The sequence below is a fragment of the Corvus kubaryi genome, unplaced genomic scaffold (assembly GCF_017639235.1).
Source record: "Corvus kubaryi isolate FWS band 111438036 unplaced genomic scaffold, C.kubaryi_AGA036_p1.0 37398, whole genome shotgun sequence".
NCBI lineage: Eukaryota > Metazoa > Chordata > Aves > Passeriformes > Corvidae > Corvus > Corvus kubaryi.
The window spans coordinates 41,598,250-41,615,886 of NW_024581137.1; the positions used below are offsets into that span (position 1 = coordinate 41,598,250).

Sequence of the window (17,637 nt, forward strand, 5' to 3'; positions counted from 1 at the left end):
GGTGCTGCACTAAGGCCTCACTTGTAGGAAGCTGTTATTTTTCACAGTGTCTGAGGGAGATGAAGCTGTTTGGTACCTTACATCTTCAGTGGTAATGGCTGAACTAGTTTTTGAAACCTAATGCTGGGTTTCAAAAGCCATTTATAGCTTTAAAGTGCATCTCAAATATCTTTGTTTTGAATATGAGAGTGGATTGCAAAGGCAAGTGATGGTCTTATCTTCTTTTCCCATGTTCTCAAGCATTCATGGGTCACTCCAGCTGGCATTTACCTGAAGTGCTCTGCTCACTTCTTTCCTAAAAAACACCCTCATGTTCTGACCACACCTGCCAAAAACCCCACAAAGCCTCAGACTATTAAACAAAACTAAATAAGTTTATCTTGGATGTTCTTCTTCCTAGTCCTTCTTCTCCTTCCTTCCTTGCCCTCTCCCTCCCATGCCTGCTGTGCTAGGCTACAGCATTGTAATAACAAGAAGTAATGCAAAATCTTCTAGGACGGAAGAAAATTTGCATTAGTTCATGTTTTTCCACTTCATTCTGTTTTTTTCTTTCTTTCATTGAATTTTTTGTTGACTTTTCCTTCATACACTACAGTCTCTTTAACTCCTCTTTTTCGCATCAGCTCCTATCTACCCAGCTTAAGTAAGTCTCTTATTTTTCTTTTTTTATTTATTATGCCTTTCTTGTTTCGCTATTAATTTCTCAGCATTCCATCTCCAATATTACTTTCATCTTTCACAAACCCCTATTTAATATCCTTCACACTGTCTCATTCCCTTTTTGTTTTGTCTTTTTTCCTTCCTTCTGTAGTTCTACACTAAGAATTCCCTATTACCTTTCCACATAATTCTTCTTTACCTCCTGTCTATCTTCCCAGTTTCAGGGAATCACAGTCATTTAGGTTGGAAAAGATCTTTAAGGTCATCAGTCCAAGTCATGAGTTAAGTCTTAGTTAAATGTCTGCAATATATGACTTGCTTCTTTTTATTAATATTTCTGCATTACCTATGAACTAAGAAGGAAAGATTTCATGCCACAAACTCAGTTCTCTGCATTTAAAAAGTTAGAAAGTTTAGGCATAAACAAGTGTGCTAATGGTAGGACAGAGGAAGAGAAAAATGAATGTACTTCTGTGTTGCTCTGCTGATAAATAATGTTTATTGCCAGCTTCAGGAGAGAGATGCTTAATTCTTAGTTCAATAAAACAGGAACCACAGGTCGGTTGGATTCTCCACAGTGGATCACAGCAATGTCCATTGCGTGGATCAGCAAGCAGCAGATGGAATGAAGCTGTCATTGTACTTTGTAGTTATAGGATCTCAGCTTCCCTATGAAGAAGGGGGAGAAAAAGGAAAAAGGTAGGATGAGAAGCAGAGCAGAAAGTGAGCTAAATGAAAAGACATATGGGCAGGCTCACTATAAAGAATTTTTTAAAAATCTAATCCTTGTAAGCTCAGTGTAGAAATTGCCGCCCACTGCAGTCAGTGGTGAGAGGTTGGGAATGCAGAAGGGCAGTTCGTCCCACCCAGCTCTAGGGGAATGAGCTGACTCTGGAGGATGTCTGGCTGACTTTCTTTTAATGCAACATTAGGTGAGAAAAATCCTCAATCCGGAGCAATTAATATTGCTTCTTGACTTTTTGAGAGGTGCTTAATGCATATATGTCTGTGATACATGCTGTGATACTTTCCTATAGCTAGGCAAATGCCCTTGCTTAAATTAGCACAGAAACAAGGGGGAAGCATGAGGTTTGAATTACAGGGTAGACAGACAGACTGCAGACCTGATGTAATAGTTTTGCAGAACCTTCTTCATGCAACTCCAGTGAGAGCTGGCTCTATTTGCTCTAGTAAACGCAAAAAAAATTTTGAGAGGCTTATAGAGTTTCCAGCAGAGGAGTTCCCACTTTTACTTGTTTGCCTTTAACTTTTTTAATCCCTAAAAATTAAAAATTTTGGATTATACAGATCTGTCACCACAAAAGGACAGGCCAAAAATTTACTGCTACTATACAAAACATATATGTATGTATATGTACATAATGTTAATACACAGGTTACAAGACAACACCGTTCTCTGGGGAGTGTGGGCTGGTTCAAAGGCTTTGCACACAGGTTGCTCCTCACTGCAAACTGCAGCTGTTCTAGTGAGAGTGCTGCTTTGCCAGCAGTGACGCTGTAGAGCTGCCTGTCCTCTTTACAGTGATGCATTCTAGCCAGTAGTAATGTGCTCTGTGGTGAGAGAGGGCTTTTTGTTTGTTTGTTTGCATTTATGTTGTAAGAACTAGGGAGTTTGGAATAAGAGAATTTTATGGTACTTGTGTTTACCCCAAGGCATATCTGTTCACTGCATGCCTTTGGAATCAGTAAACAGAGGGAATACAAACAATATGCATGTTTAGGAGAAGATAGTGTGGTCTGCACATAATCTCAAATCCAGTATGTGTTAGGCAGCCAGAACTGTTCTGTTCCCTCCCTGTTTGTTTAGCTTGGCGTCTCAAATTCAAAGAGCTTCTGTAGGATTTTCAGTCTTCAAGGAAACACCACACACTTCCTTGTAGGTATAAACATGGGCAGTGGGCTGAAGAGCTGATGTGAAAAAGTCAAGGCTGATTTGAGAGAGTTTTTCAGGGTCATGGAGAGCAGTGTGGAGTGCAGAGTGGCAGCAGCACAGCCTGGCTGGATGCCAGGGTGTGTTACCTCAGCGACTTTGTGAAGGACAGCAGTCTGGGGGGCTGTGTTCTGCTCCCTCATTTTTGCCATGGGGAAGCAACTGACACTGAGATCAGGATGAGGTAAGAACACTTTTTTCTTCTCTGCTGAGTATTTTGGAGGCAAAGCTAAGGGTGGATCACTCTCCTTTCATAGAAGAAATTGAATATCATATCATGGTGCCACCCTAAGCAGAGAGAAGAAAGATGCTGGTGGCAGTTCCCCAGCTGCCTTCATGAGTCTTGTGTATCAGAGCCAGCAGATTTAGGAGATCCTGCAGACAACTCCACACATGGGTCTTTGTCATCTCAAACTGCTGGTTTCTTGGATCAAAAATTAGAAGCTGGGTGGGCAATAGGACTGGTGAGGTGGTAGAAACTTCCTTGGCAGAAAAAACCCCAAACCTCAAAACCCAAATCCACACCCAAAATCCTACCCCCAAACCCCCAAACACAGGAGAAAATATGCTTTCTTTGTAATTCAGCTCTAAAAGCTGTCATCAGCAAACTGTCTTTCCATTTGGATTCTGCTGGACTGAACTAACTTGTTGAATTTAAGCAAAACCCTATAGACTCCACCACAAGCTTTGTTCTGGAGTGCTGAGAACAAAACCAAGTCATGAGTTAGTGACCAGCAATCACTGTAAGTGCTTCCCTGTTTTCTGTCAAGGAAAGAGTTGTTTACAGCACTATAAGGCATTAACTACTTAATTATTTCCATCCATGAAAGTATTATTAAAGGCATAGGAACCAAAAGAGCAGTTAGCAGGAGCAGAAAGAACTTTGATCAGCAGTCAAGCAATAAGTTATGTCTATGTCACACGTATATACCCCACAGTAGACTTCAAAATATTCTCTGGCTTTATAATTGTGTGTTCTACTGATGTTTAGTCTCTAACATTTTTTCTGCTTCAAAATGAGGGACACAAGCAGAAAATAAATTGATGTGATGAGCAAATTGATGGAAAGGTCCAACAGACCAACATTGTTAATGATGTAGAAGAAAGGAGGGTGACTGGCATTACAGGTCTGTGGTAACTTGAGCCTGTCATTAGTTTTGGTTAACATCGGTTTTAAAGTCCTAAATTAACCTAAACTTCCAGGCTTGGTCTCAGTGAAGCCTGAGACCAGTGTTGTGCTCAGTGTTGTGCTCAGTGTTGTGCTCAGTGTTGTGCCTCTTAGGGGCATACCCTTGGTTTACACAGGGGCTTGAACTGAAAAGGAGCTCTTGTTCTGTACAGTACTTTATAAATAAATATATGGCATGTAATTATACACGGGATAATAGATAATAGATGGCAAGCTAGATAATGCTTGAGGGCTCTGATAAAGTAATTGAGATGGAAAGTGATGCTTGAATTGTTTGTATGCACTGTTAGAACCTACAAATTAAATTACAGCCTTGGTAATGATGTAACTGTGCCCGATGTATTTTAAAATTAAAAGCAGATTAATTCATCTAATTAAAAGCTTTTTGTATGCATCAGACATACAAGAAGACTCTTGCATATCATGTCATATGTATGGAGAACTAGTTATATCCCAGTCTGATGTTCTGGGATATACTTTGTCATGCTGGAGTCCAATTACTGAAAATGCGCAGCCTACCAGCTTGCAAGTCATTGCATGGAAACTTAGCAAAATACAGTAATCTTTATTATCCTGCATGTTAGCATAATAATGTTATTTCTCACTTCAGGTTTGTTAGCCTGTAAGGAAGAGCATGGATAGAAGAATATTCTCTGCAACTGCTGAAAAGCACATGTAGCATTAAAGTGTTCTAGGAGAATTTGCTTGTATTTTTTACTCTTGATGTTTCTGAGTCGGGTTGGTCTGCCAACCTAAGCAGCTTTTTAACTAGGTCAGGTATATACATTCATTCATTAAAAGGGGATGCTTGACTGGTTGGTTAAACCTGCCAAATATAAACCAGATTCTTCAATGGTAAATACTGCTTTACCCCTACACTGCAAGAAACAAGCCTTGACTGATTAAATTTGAAATAAACATAAATAGGTTTAACATTGTTTCTGTGCCATAATAATACTTTATTATAGTGCTACTGCAAATATTTAATAAAAATAATTTTAATATATTTATGGGGAAACTGAAAAGTAAGCATTTATGACAAAATTTTTTTTCTTACATTTATGAAAAAACTGTTACTATTACACTTCATATAAGGTTCTAGTAAAGGTCTAGTCAAGATCAATAATAGCTTACAAATTTACAGCTTACATTACAAATCTGAATTCACAGCAGCTGTCTAGAAATCTGGAAGATTTCTCTGATGCTGGGCTGGGGGTAGTAAGGGGTGGAACACCTGGATTTTTAATTTTGGCTACCAGATCTGCTCTGATCTTTCTCCTGTTACTTAAATGCTTAGTGTCAAATTGCTGTTTCATACCAGAAATGAATGATGCCTCCTTCACTAGTGGCTGAGAGCAGTATTGTGAAACAGAAATGCTACTCCTGTAAGGTCCCATTAGAACTGATTCTGCACAGCAATATTAGCTGATGATCATATGCTTAAATTGTATTTTTATTCCTTTGAATGCCATTTATGATGATATAGGCAATTTTTTATTTGCACAAAAGCAAAATCAGACAAAATCCAAACCAAGAGCAAAAGAACCAACCCCCCAAAGCAGAAGATAACTGCAGGACGGGGAAGGGTTTGTGTCATGAGATTTTTCCCTTATGATATTAAAGTGTCATCTCTTTTAGGCTGTAAATGCTGTCTTTTTAAGGAGACAATTTCCATATTCTATGGTCTTTTTGTGTGAGGAGATAGAAGGGAGTGAAGCATCCTTTCTGTTCTAATTTTGGAAAATGTATTTACCTTCTCTATTGTTTCCTCTTAAAAAAACCCAATGAAACAAACAAAAAAACCCCCTAACAACCAATCATAATGCCTTATGTGGTGTGCTGCAGAGATAACAATGAGATTGATTTATGGGGATCCCGAAGTTCAGATTCGCCAAGTGGCTCAGGTGCCTGGTTAATGAGTAGACAGCTCCTCAATGGGAGGAGTTTGCTCTTCCTTCTACAGTGTCACTGCCAATCTGAGGAGGTGAAAATCTTCTAAGGTTTATAACTACTGAAATTTTTTTCTTAAAATTCTGTCTACTGGGCTTGCTAAATAGTTGGAGGTCTTCACCTGTTGTTGTTGAATATGTATATGTCTCATAGTGTTGCCTTTGAAATGCACTGTGTTACTGAAACAGAGGTTACTCACTATTTTATTTATGCCTTTTCCCCTTTGTGAGTCTCTTTTGTGGTTCACTCCATAATGTTAGTCTCTTTCTGTGCATCTTATAGGCACACATTAAAAAGTGATTGAGCAGTTGAATCACATAGTGTTGCACAGTTTGTGACTGGGTGACATGCCAAGGAGGTTATTTAGTGACTAATTTCGAAGGGGAGGAGAAATCGCAGGCTTGTCACGTGGAAAAGTACTTCAGTCTATTGAAACAGCATTGCTTAGATGACCGGATAAAGCAAGATGGCCTGTTGTGAGCAAGAGGGAACAAGGAACATTTTCCCTGTTTCGAAACCTTTTCACAGAAGACATGGCTATACAAAATATTATACCATAGACCAAGGATTGGGATTCAAGACTGAAAACAAAAAGTGCTTTATTAGATGACGTGGAACCAAATGTTCATCTCACTGCTGTAGCCATTTGAGTGATTTCCTTAAGAAACAGTAAGTGACTTTAATTATTTTAGAGCAAAGATCTTATCAAAGATTGTTTTATTGGTCCGTAGGCAACAATGTTGTCTAAGTGTGTAGTAAGAGTGCTAATGTTTTAAACAGTGAAAACAAATACTCAGGGTAGCACCAGGATAGCTGAAGAAATTATGCCCAAAGAGCAGACTGTGTAGGATTTGGTCTGAAAACTCTCCTCTCTGCTTGTTTGCATGATCCATCTTCAGCATGCACATTGACTTACAGGCAAGGTGAAGCCTTGAATCAAACATTATTTTTGATATTACCATTACATTTGTTTTGTGGTTAGCTTAGAATTTTATGGATCTGTTTTACATTCAGTAAAAAGTGAACTAGGTATTCTTTGTTTTCCCCATGGGAGCTTTAGGATATGGTATGAATTAAACTTATATGTAGTCAGGGATATAAAAGGACATACAGAGACATGTAAAATACCTTGAGGTAAAACATTTGGATCACTGTAGGGACTGGATTCATACACAAGTGTGCATTAAACATATATGTATAAAATAAGGGAGAATAATGTTAAGAATGTGTTTGATACTCTATGGCATGGCAAGGGAAATGATGCTGTGTCTGAGCTTCAGGTCAGTGTATTGGTAACCACAGTATGGTGTCCTAAAAATTCTGGTTTTGAGGATCAAATAGTGCTTTTGCCATAACCTCTGTGCACACCTGCACAACTGGGAGAAAGATGTGGGGACTGGATGTCACAGTGATACTGAGTAGTGTGGTGACAACACCTGATTATGATTCACTCAGGATGCCTCCTTTCTGGAGGGTCATGTTTATGTTCTCTAAATTCCACCTCCTAAGATAGGGAGCATCATCTTCTGGTTCTCCTATTTTCTTCATGTCAGCTTCTAGCTAGCTGAGCCTGGACAAAATAAACAGTAATCTATGAACATAGAAACTGGAGGACTGGATGATTTCACCATCACTAACCATCACAGGCTCATCCTAACAAACATCTTATATTGACTGACTGTGTTGTTGTTTGTCAAGGAAAAGAAAAAAACATGGAATTAAGAGCATAAATGGAAGAAGAAAAACCCAATGATTCCCTTGACAAATCCACCATATTTGTAATCAGTCCCTAGAAAAAGAAAGGTTCTCTTTCATAGATGGTCTGAGTTTTTATCTCAATTCTCCTTTCACCATAATACAGAGATTTTTACAGCTGGGCACATACCGAAACTATACAAAAGGACCTAAAAAACTGAAACCTAGGTGCATGCTAATACTGGGAAATTAATTATAAGTGTTGAGATTTCTTGGGGAGCTCTGCAACTCCTTTTCTGGAAAATTATCCAGGAAAAAAGAATGGAAATATGTGGAAACATGGAAAAATACAGAAAAATGTTAAGAGCAGCAAGCTGGGTCTTGGACTTCCCCATTCATTGGAAGTTTGAACATTTGAAATCAGCTTCATTTTACCAGCATGTGGTCCCCATAATGAAAACCAATTGTGAACCCTGGCAGCTCCTAGAACCATGAACTGTGGGGTCAGATTCAGCTGAGACCAGGTTCCAGCTTAGGCAAGGTCAGTGGTTTCGTGATCTGAAACCTTTTTTTTGGGCATCAGAGGGCCCATTCTTAGCCAAAATTGCCAAGTAAGCTTCTAGTCTGGAAGCATTGCTGAGGAGTGATGGCTGTTGAAACCCCGGCATGTCTCACTGCTCGGTAACCCCAAACTACCGAGCACCCACCCTGCTGAAGAGACCATGGAAGAACTGGGGTCCCTACCCCAGATCAGACTCTGACGAAATTGACCCAGGTCTACAAATCTGGAAAGCCAAAGCTCTAGAGCACTCAAGGGATGTCTGGTAAGAAATAACACCACTGTTGACTGAAATCTGCTGGGTGCTTTTTTCCCAGCTTTTGTCTTTACTGAAACGTTTTGTGAAACGTTTCAGCTCTCTTGGATTAGAGTTGTCTGCTGAAAGTACATGTCATTGGAAAGTTTCTGACCAGAAATAGCTAAAAGTTATGCTAATGTGTTTGAAGTTTTCAAATATGGCGTCAAGCAGCTGGAGGAACCCACAACTGCAACCAGCATGATTTTTTTTTCTGTAATGACCCAACAGAATGGGGAAATTTATAGGAACTAGAAGGCATTCTATGAGAAAGCAAGAACAGACAAGTGTGACAGCCTCTCAGTGATGTGTGATTTGGCTTCAGACAGTTTTTATACAGATAATTAAAATTTTCATTTAACTGTTTACCAATTCTGTAATTTTCAAGTGCACTTTTTTGTATTGTAAATTATCTTATTTTAGAAATACTAAAACTGTATAAAAGTGTTTGGGTTTTTTCAAAAGTGGATTTGTGCTTTCAGCTCTCCAAATCCAACTGGAATGAAAGATCAGTCATGACAGAAGTGTTATCATATAGTGCAACTAATGGTGAAGCTGAGCGGTTTGGACAACTAGTACAGTAAAGCTGTCAATTTATTTTTATGAAAAAGAACAAACTTGTGGATTCTATTGTTGTTGGATTGAGGGTTCTTTAATTAAGTCTTTCCTCATTAGAAAAGTGAAGGATTGCCTTACTTTTTAGAGGATTTTTTTTCTGTTGAGCAATTTTCATAAAAGATCTCTTTACAAACAGTTTAATTTATCAGTTTTGTATCAGTACTTAGTGTTTCTGTAGCTTTTTCATCATAGACTCCAAGGTCTCAATATAATTCTTTGCAGGTGTCCTGTGTTTACTGTTGGGTGAGCCAGCTTGAGGAGCATAGGTGCACTTTCCTCAGGGAAATGCAGGGTGTCAAAGGGAGAGTAAGAAAAATAATAGCTTCACATGGCTGAGAGGTGATTAATGGAGTCTGTTGGGAACTCCCCAGTGTCTCCAAGAGGGTGCATAGGTAACCTCCATCTCAGGAACATGGTCTGTGTAGGTATTTTGGCAGTCTGAAAAACTTGGGGCAAAGCCAATTGCTGTGTTGTCTGGTGATGTAGAGGAGGCCTAGGAGAGCAGTGGGAAGGGCTGCCAGGTCAGAAACTCTGGCCTACTTTTCCCTTTGCCCGAGTTTCACTCTGACATCTTAGCAGATAATGGCTTGAGTCAGGCTGTATGTCTGCTGTCCAGCTGCACGGTGAGCTGAAGGGTTGGAGTGGTGCTCATGAGTCAGCGGCAGGCTTGGTGCCGGGTGCTGGCTGGCATTGCCCTGGTGCGTGCGCAGGCACAGCTCCGCATGCCCTGTCTGCTGGATGCAGAGGGACTGGCTCTGCTTGTCCTCTCTGTGAGCCACCAGGAGCAAGACTCCTTGTACCCACTCGGGTGGATGGATAACTGGTTTGCTGACTTTGTGCAACAGATATTTTCAAAATCTAGCAAGTTACTCAGTGTGCCAATAAGCTTTGCAATAAAGAACATAGCTGGTTTTATATAATGTTGACTCTTTAGTATATAGAGATCCTGTTTAAAAAATTATCAAAATCTGTATCTTAGAGTCTTAAGTCTTGTTAGACTGACCAAAAACCTCCACAGGAGATGTTTAAACATAGTGTAATCTTTTTTGCTATAGAAAGTGAGAGATTCTCAATGATGTGATTTTCCCTCAAATGTTTTATATGGAAATGGTTGCTAGCTGTTTGCCATATTTTAACCAAAGGATTGATAAGACAAGTTTCCATTTCAAGGGTGTAAGTTCTGTAGGCAGTAAGAACAAGGAAGAGAGCTATGTGCTAAAGAAAACCACACCCTTAGGCAAACATATTACATGGCTGCAGTCGAAAAGCACATGATCCTGTCCTTTCTCTAAAAAATCTTCCTCTTGCCCTCAAAGCAATTGTTTGTGACAGCACCCGTTATTTAGAGGCTCAGATAAACCCAATATCCTCTTTCTCTGTCCCTGAGTCATGCCAAGTGGCTCAAGATAGCCTATGTAGAAGAATATGGGGTTTAATGAGCAACATGGGGGTTTTGTGGTGAAGGATGGAAGACGAAAAACAGCGCAGAAAGTGAGATATATATGAGAGAGAGTAGTGTGCCTAGGCTGTCACACCAAAGGGGTACAGATGAGAAGCAAGAAAAGACCATCCTTCACATTTTTAAACTTACCATTAGCAAAGAATCTGGAGAGGAAATACCAACCATGTGGCAGAAGACACTGTAATCCACCGGGTGAAGCTGCCTGGCTCCTGGGAACCAGCTCAGATCCCTGCCCAGCCCACATGCCCTGGTGAATCTTTCCTGGGCACCCTGGACTCTCTGGCTCCAAAAGTCTCCCCTTTGGTACACTCCACCCAGGGCCTGAGTCCTGGCTTGAAACAGCAGGTGAACTTTTCAGAAAGGGGTTGGGTGCCCAGGTGTTTGTGCCCTGCCCAGCCCAAGGGAGCCTTTATTAAGGCTGTGTACACCAAGTGCTATATTAAAGCAAAAGTAAATAATGTTATATACATCAGTACTCAGACACAAGATTTTGAGCAATAGTCCCATATTCAAATTCTTTTCTGTCTTAAAGTATTCCATCTAAATGATGTTAAGGTGGAAAATAGTAATTTTTCTTATGACAGATTGCTTTGACTTATGAGAAATTAATGAGCATATACAGGAATATGAAGTCCAGAAGTAAGGGGAAGTTAAACCTTTCAAATCTTCCCACGGAGGTTTTCTCCTCTCTGCAAGGTAACATTGGAATTTTCCTCTCACTGCAACCCAGCATATCCTAGTGGCTGTGGTTTCTTTGACAGATACTATTCCATCTGTTGTAGCTTTATCTGAAGCGACTAAACAGGGCATGGTGTAGCTTGTACAGTAGAAATCTAGGAGCATTTTCTCTGTGTTCTTCTCTTGGTATAAAACATCTGCATTTGCCTGTCCCTGAAGACATGATCCTAAAGCTGCTCAAGTCAGTAGGAGTTGTTTTGTTCTGCTGGCCCAGAGCCAGAGGCAGTACACACAATATGGCTTAGTACGTTGCAGTGTTTCTTCAAGCCAATAGAAAATATGTTGAATTCCCTCTTACAAAGCGATTAATACTGTTTAGTTATATTTTAATTATGTCTTATTTTAAATTCCAGACTAGATTAATTCTCTGTGCAAATGAAAAAATTATGCCATGTTCTTGTTTGGCTTCATAATTTTTGTCTGGCTCATAAAAGGCCTATCCCAGTGCACACCTTTGTTCTGTTCCACTTATTTATTATTGCTGTGGCCACAATCAGGTTATCTCCTTTCTTCTTTCTGATACCTGATTCTCCAGACTGTTGATCTCCAGCCCTGGGGAACGTCATTTCTAATTCCTGAGTGCAGAACCTGCTGTGATAAGAACAGCTATTGTTTATATACTAACACTGCAATTCCCTTACCAGTGGAAAAACCTGTGGTGGGGCAGGAATAATCTCTTGCTTCATCTGCCATGGATCACTGTAACTTCAATGAATCCAGTCACATTATCAAAGCAAGGAGTGAGAGGGGAGAAAAATTGTGTAGATTTCAGATCAGCAACATCCAATGTACATTATTTTGTGTTTTGTAACTTTAGGAATGTGGAGTCAGGCTTGGTGATACACAGTTTTCTACAATCCCTTGGAGGTAATGGAGAGGGAGGCTGAAACTGTCAGCATGAATTTTAGAAACTATACATTTTTTTCCTATGTAGTTGGTCCTTAGCTGAATTTTTCATTTCCCTCTTCATCCGCCTTAGCCCAAGGGCACCAGAGCAGGCACATGATGCTTTCTAGAGGGAGAATTTCTCCTGTCTGTCATTGATAGTGTTCAGCCATCTAGAGAGGTCATGGTTGTCAGAGTGAGATTCTACACTCTCAAAAGCACAGGTATCCATTGCAGATTTTTGCCAAGGCCTCTCTTAACAAAGCACTAATACATTTGGACTGGCAGTTTCTCGTTTCTTTTCCTTGCTTGCTCGTTCCTTACTGCTGCTTACAAAACTATGATAAAATGTTCAATGACTTTCTGAGCGTGTGCTCCACAAACCCTCTGAATCACTCTTATCTTTGCAATGGCACATGTTATATAGGGTCAAACTGTTTTCATGTAACTTGACTATGTTGTAGTCAATTAATGTGTGGGTTTTTCTTCTATGCTTTGTGTATCCTTTGTGTAATAAAGACCATATCAAGTCATTAAAAACTTAAATCCTGCACTGAAGAAAATGACCAGTTAGTTGTAATATTTATTTTTCTTGTCTAAGGACTTCAGGTATGTTTGTGATGCCAGAGCATCAGCATTTTTATCCTGCTTTGGAAGCAGGGAACTCTAGCCTGTGTGTCTGATCAATAAACTGTTTAAGTCTGTCACTGGCTACATGTACTTGAAACACGTGGCACCGCAACCTCTGATTTCAGCTTCAGTAGCTGTGAATATCAGATTAGGGTGAGAAGGTATTTGCATAAGTAAAAGCATTTTTAAGCCGCTCATATTCCTGTAACATACAGCCCATTTTATTGCTGTTTATAGTTGTTATTTTCATTAGGCACTGAGGTCCCAAAGTGTTTTATTTATGCAGATGTAAAATTATTTTGTCTTGAGGGTTTGTTTTTATTTCCTAATTTTCCATAGACAACCCACATCATGTTTTGCTCATTCAGTAATTTTATATCTTCTGTGTTTTTCCTTTTCTTTCCAGATGCAGAGGGAAATTGCTTATACGGGACGAGACGGCCCAAGTGGTTCCCGCCCTGGATCTGCCACACACCCTCTGCATGTGATGCCCAGCTCTCCACCCTCCACCCCAGTGCCCCACTCCATGCCTCCCTCTCCGTCCAGGATTCCCTATGGTGGGGGCCGGCCCATGGGTGTGCCAGGCAATGCCACCATCCCCAGGGACCGGCTTTCCAGCGTGCCAGCCTCGCGCTCTATATCACCCAGCCCAAGCGCCATTTTGGAGAGACGGGACGTGAAGCCAGATGAGGACATGAGTAACAAAAACCTTACCCTGGTCCGAAATGAAAGTCTGTACGGCGACCCCTACTTGTTTCACGAGGGGAGGATGAGTGTGGCTGCACCACTCCCTGGACACCCCCTTGATGTCCCCGATCACATCGTAGCCTACCATCGCAGTGCCATGAGGTCATCGAGCACTTACTGCAACCCCTCTATGCAGCCTGAAATGCTGGAGCAGTCCTTGTACAGACAAAAGTCACGAAAGTACCCAGAGAGCCATTTGCCCACTCTTGGCTCTAAAACACCTCCAGCCTCACCCCACAGGGTGGCTGACATGAGAATGATCGATATTCATCCTCACCATGGCCCTCACATTCCTGCCCACACCCTCCAGCCTGACAGGTCTTCCCCCAGCCGCCAATCCTTCAAAAAGGAGCCAGGACCGCCCATGTTTGCGGATGCAAAAGCACGGAGTGCTGTCGGCCTCTCGGGCATGGCCGAAGCAATGCCCTCTCCTGCGGACAAGCAGGCCTTTGGCTATGGGTCACCCACGATGCCCAAGGATAAGGAGACAAGGTAAGGCAGAGCTGGGGCTTAATTTATGCAAATGAGAAACGTTCCTAATCTGCACATCCTTTGTCGTTTAAGACTCAGGGGACAATGTAATGTGTAGGAGGCTGCTGCACCCGGCTGCAGTGTTTATTAGCTGCCTGTCAAGGTAGTTAGTAATTTAGAGGAGATGTGACACCATTCATTATTAATTTGAAAGTGTTGCCAACCCATGATGAATCCCTAGTTATTTTCATTTGTGTAAATTTCAGTCATTGGAAAAAATATAATAAAATAAAATGATTAACTGGGATTTTTCTTTCCAGACAGCCAGATCATGTTACAAGAACAAATGATGTTCTGTTCCTGCTAATAAGGGAATATATTTCACCCCCATTAAGAATGACACTCTGATATTACAATTTTGGTTCTTTATGAAGTGAAGTTTTTCTCATCTAGTGTTAGGAAATGGGAAGAATTTATCATTACTGTCTTATCTCCAGTAGAACATGAATTTGCATAAAAATAGGACAGTTGTTTACAATAATGTTCCGTGAGGGGAAACTGCTGAGAAAAGCAAGTCTGTTCCAGGGAAGAAATTGAAACACGAATGCTGTTCCCAGTGATTTTTCCAGCATCACAAGTAGTTGGTGACCTGTTGTTAGCTTCCGTGCAATGGCAATGATGACAATGATCTCTCCTGTCTTTTTAAGGACCAGATTTACACAAAGGTCTGTGAAAGCTTTTCCTGCCATAGACCCTGCCCTGGGAGAGAAAAATCATTACATGGCCAGGCGGTTGCTTTGTATTTATATGAGCTGTGTTAATCTCTAGCGTATTGTTTGTGCTGTTAACTTTTATAGAGCTCTTTAGGGAAGTGAAGATGAATAGCTGGAAAATGCTGAGCTCACAGAGGCCAAAGGTAACTGCTGACTGCCTTAACCACTGGGAAGATATGGAGCTTCATATAGACCCCAGGCTTCCCCTCTATCTGAGCAACTTGCTCAATAATTAGTCACCTCTTACCATGCTTGGCCAGAAAAAAAAGTGGGTCGTGAGGTCCAGTGGTGGGGAAAAACTGGAAGAAAATAAAGAAAATCAGCCACCCACAAAAATTACAGGCTTATAGCTTGGTAGACACAAGAGTACAAGTTAGGGCATATTACAATCTAAGATCAGTGAGATCTGATTTTTATGTATCTGTTTCCAAGAGAAAGTTGCAGGTATCTGAAATTTCATTTCAAGCTACCATTATTAAAGCTAAGAAATTATTTGAAGGAAATTTGCCAATTTTAATCCATTTACAGATTGAAAATTTTACAAAGTTCATGATAGGGATTAAAAATAAGGAAGGACACTAAAAACTTTTTTTTTTATGGGCAATTTTCTGTCTTCCCACTGGGCATCTCAGCTGTTCACTCAGCTACACAGATATGCACAAGGCTGTGTTTGTGAATGGATAGAGAGCAACTACACAGATAGTTCTACAGCTCCTTAAAAGGGAGTTTTGCACCAGGAGTTTTAATCCCGGTCCCAGAATATATCAACAATGAAGAAAACAGTATTTGCATAATTGCACTTCCATATAAATACAGGACCCTAAAATTCAGCATGGTGTGTATTAGTCACATGGCACTGAAAGAATAATTTTGAAAGCTGTCTTCATGTGTTGTGGTTTTTTTCAACCTTGAGGAAGTGTGACTTTCTAAAAAGTAATTGTAAATACCAAAAGCAATTCGTGCAAATTGGTGTGTTTTCTAACAAATCTGCAATATTAAGAATTGGGTTTGATTTCTACAAACACAAAATGCTCTAAGCTGTAATTTTGCTTTGTAGTGATTTTGTAAACTTTGAAAGCAAACACTGTTTAAACCGTACTAAACCAAACAAGGGGTTATCCATGTTGAGGTGCTCTTTTCCTGCTTCAGCACGGGCTGAATTGTTACCAGGTTGTTATGGATACCTGAAGGGTGATGTGTATAATGGCAGACAGGTATCCCCTGCCTTGTTGTGTAGGACTTAGAGTTTACACCCCTAAACAGTATGGGCTTGCTTCTGTGAGTAAGAACATTTTTGGGATTGGAGAAATAGGGCTGAATTCATTCTCTTCCAGGCATGGTAAAATGAGGTGTATGCTGCTCGCTTGTGTAGGTTACTACTTGCTGAGGCCAAGAGCCTAAAAGCCAGGCCACAGAGAGCACATAGTAGTGTGTTCAGTCAGCCTGCATGCAGAGGTGTCAGCTGTGGGCAGACAGAGCAGCTCTTAGCCTTGGAGGTGCTGAGGAGAGAGGTCTTACGCATCTGTGCACTGTGGCAAGACAGACTCCCCTGATTCATTCAGGAGCAGGTTGAGGACCCTGCAGGCAACAAACACATCATCTCAGCACTGTTGTTGCTTTAGTCCCTAGTGGACTGTGCTGAGAGCAAAGAAAACATCTCTTGTGTCATATCTTTGTGGAAATTACCTTCAAGTAGTGCTGTCACAACCTCAGGACAATGCAAGTTTAAATATAAGTCAGAGGAAGATTGAAATGGATAGTGACAATGTCAGAAGTAAAACTGAATCTCTCTTCCCATCGCAGTTCTCCTTCAATTTTTACAGTCCAAGGCTGAACTGGGATATCTCTGTACTTTATCAGAATATGTTGGGTACTTACACCAGACAAGACCTCTCATTGACTGGATCCTGGTTTTGTTGAAGAAAATAGTTCCATTACCTTTGGAACATTAACTGCAGCAGATTTGGATCTATGAGAGATGAAAACTGGTATTTCTGAGCTCTCCTTTTGGAGTTTCCCATTTTAGTTTGACACTGCAGAAGCCAGTTTCATCAAGCCTGTTACTTAAGGCAGAGTTGAGGGGGATTTAATTGCTTCATGTAGTGCTTTCTTGTAACTGCTTTACCTTGGTTATTTCCAAGATAGCTACTTCTGTGGTATAAAGCATTGAATAAATTCTCACAGTTAATTCATTTACCAGAAGAGTTCCTCCTAAAGCTTTACTTTACAACAGTAAATAAAATAAGATAGTGTTCATGTGCAGAAAAATATTAGAAGTTATAACAGTTTGCAGGATTTCACCTTCAAAGGTGAAAAAATGCTAAAATCTCTTAAATCTGAAGTCTACTGGAAGAATGAGTAAATTTTTGTGAGTGAGCATGAGTTGTTTAAACAGTGATTTGCTGTCATGTTTTTGGATGGCTCATTTTTGTAGCTTGTGGGACATTTCTGGAAGTTACTATGGGCCAAGCAGATGTTTAAATGTTGATAAATTGGAAAAGAAGCTGTTTATCCAAAAGTGCATTAAATTAAATGCTGTTTAACTTTAAATCTTTGCATTTATAACACATGTTGCAAAATTCTAGGTTATTTGATAGTGCTAAATATGTATATAATAAATGCTGCTACTCCTTAAACAGCAAGATAACTCTAGAATATTTTTCCTCCAAAAGCATTTTAGGGGTGTACTGTGGTTCTCTTCTGCCTGAACACAACTTTTGTCTTCTACTTTTTATGCCATACTAGTGAGAGAAGATGATAGTTGGACTGAGCAAAAAATGTGATCACATTTTTGGCTCACGGCTTGCAGTTCAAGACTAAAGTGTAATGGCCATGTGTAGATTATTAGATACTGTTCCCTCCACAAAACCACTTTATTGTTTGATATGTTGAAGTATGGATGGACTCTATGCTTTGGGAAGAATGACCTTCATTGTAAAGGCATGGACAGTGAGAGACTCCGTCAGCAATGCACTGAGAAGTGTGTAAGGGAGGCTTTGCACATACACCCTCTC

General features: G+C 40.3%; 1 protein-coding gene across 21 annotated transcripts in view; it reads left to right on the forward strand.

Annotated features, from left to right (window-relative positions):
- Positions 1-17,637, forward strand: part of KIAA1217 (KIAA1217 ortholog) — a 364,764-nt gene that overhangs the window by 301,661 nt on the left and 45,466 nt on the right. For 20 of the 21 annotated variants that reach the window (XM_042042936.1, XM_042042934.1, XM_042042929.1 and 17 more), the window contains one exon: positions 13,039-13,871. In XM_042042936.1, the coding sequence (XP_041898870.1) occupies positions 13,039-13,871 (833 nt within the window). Of the gene's footprint in view, positions 1-6,397; positions 6,420-13,038; positions 13,872-17,637 lie in introns of those variants that run through there. The other variant, XM_042042947.1, reaches the window with a different exon arrangement.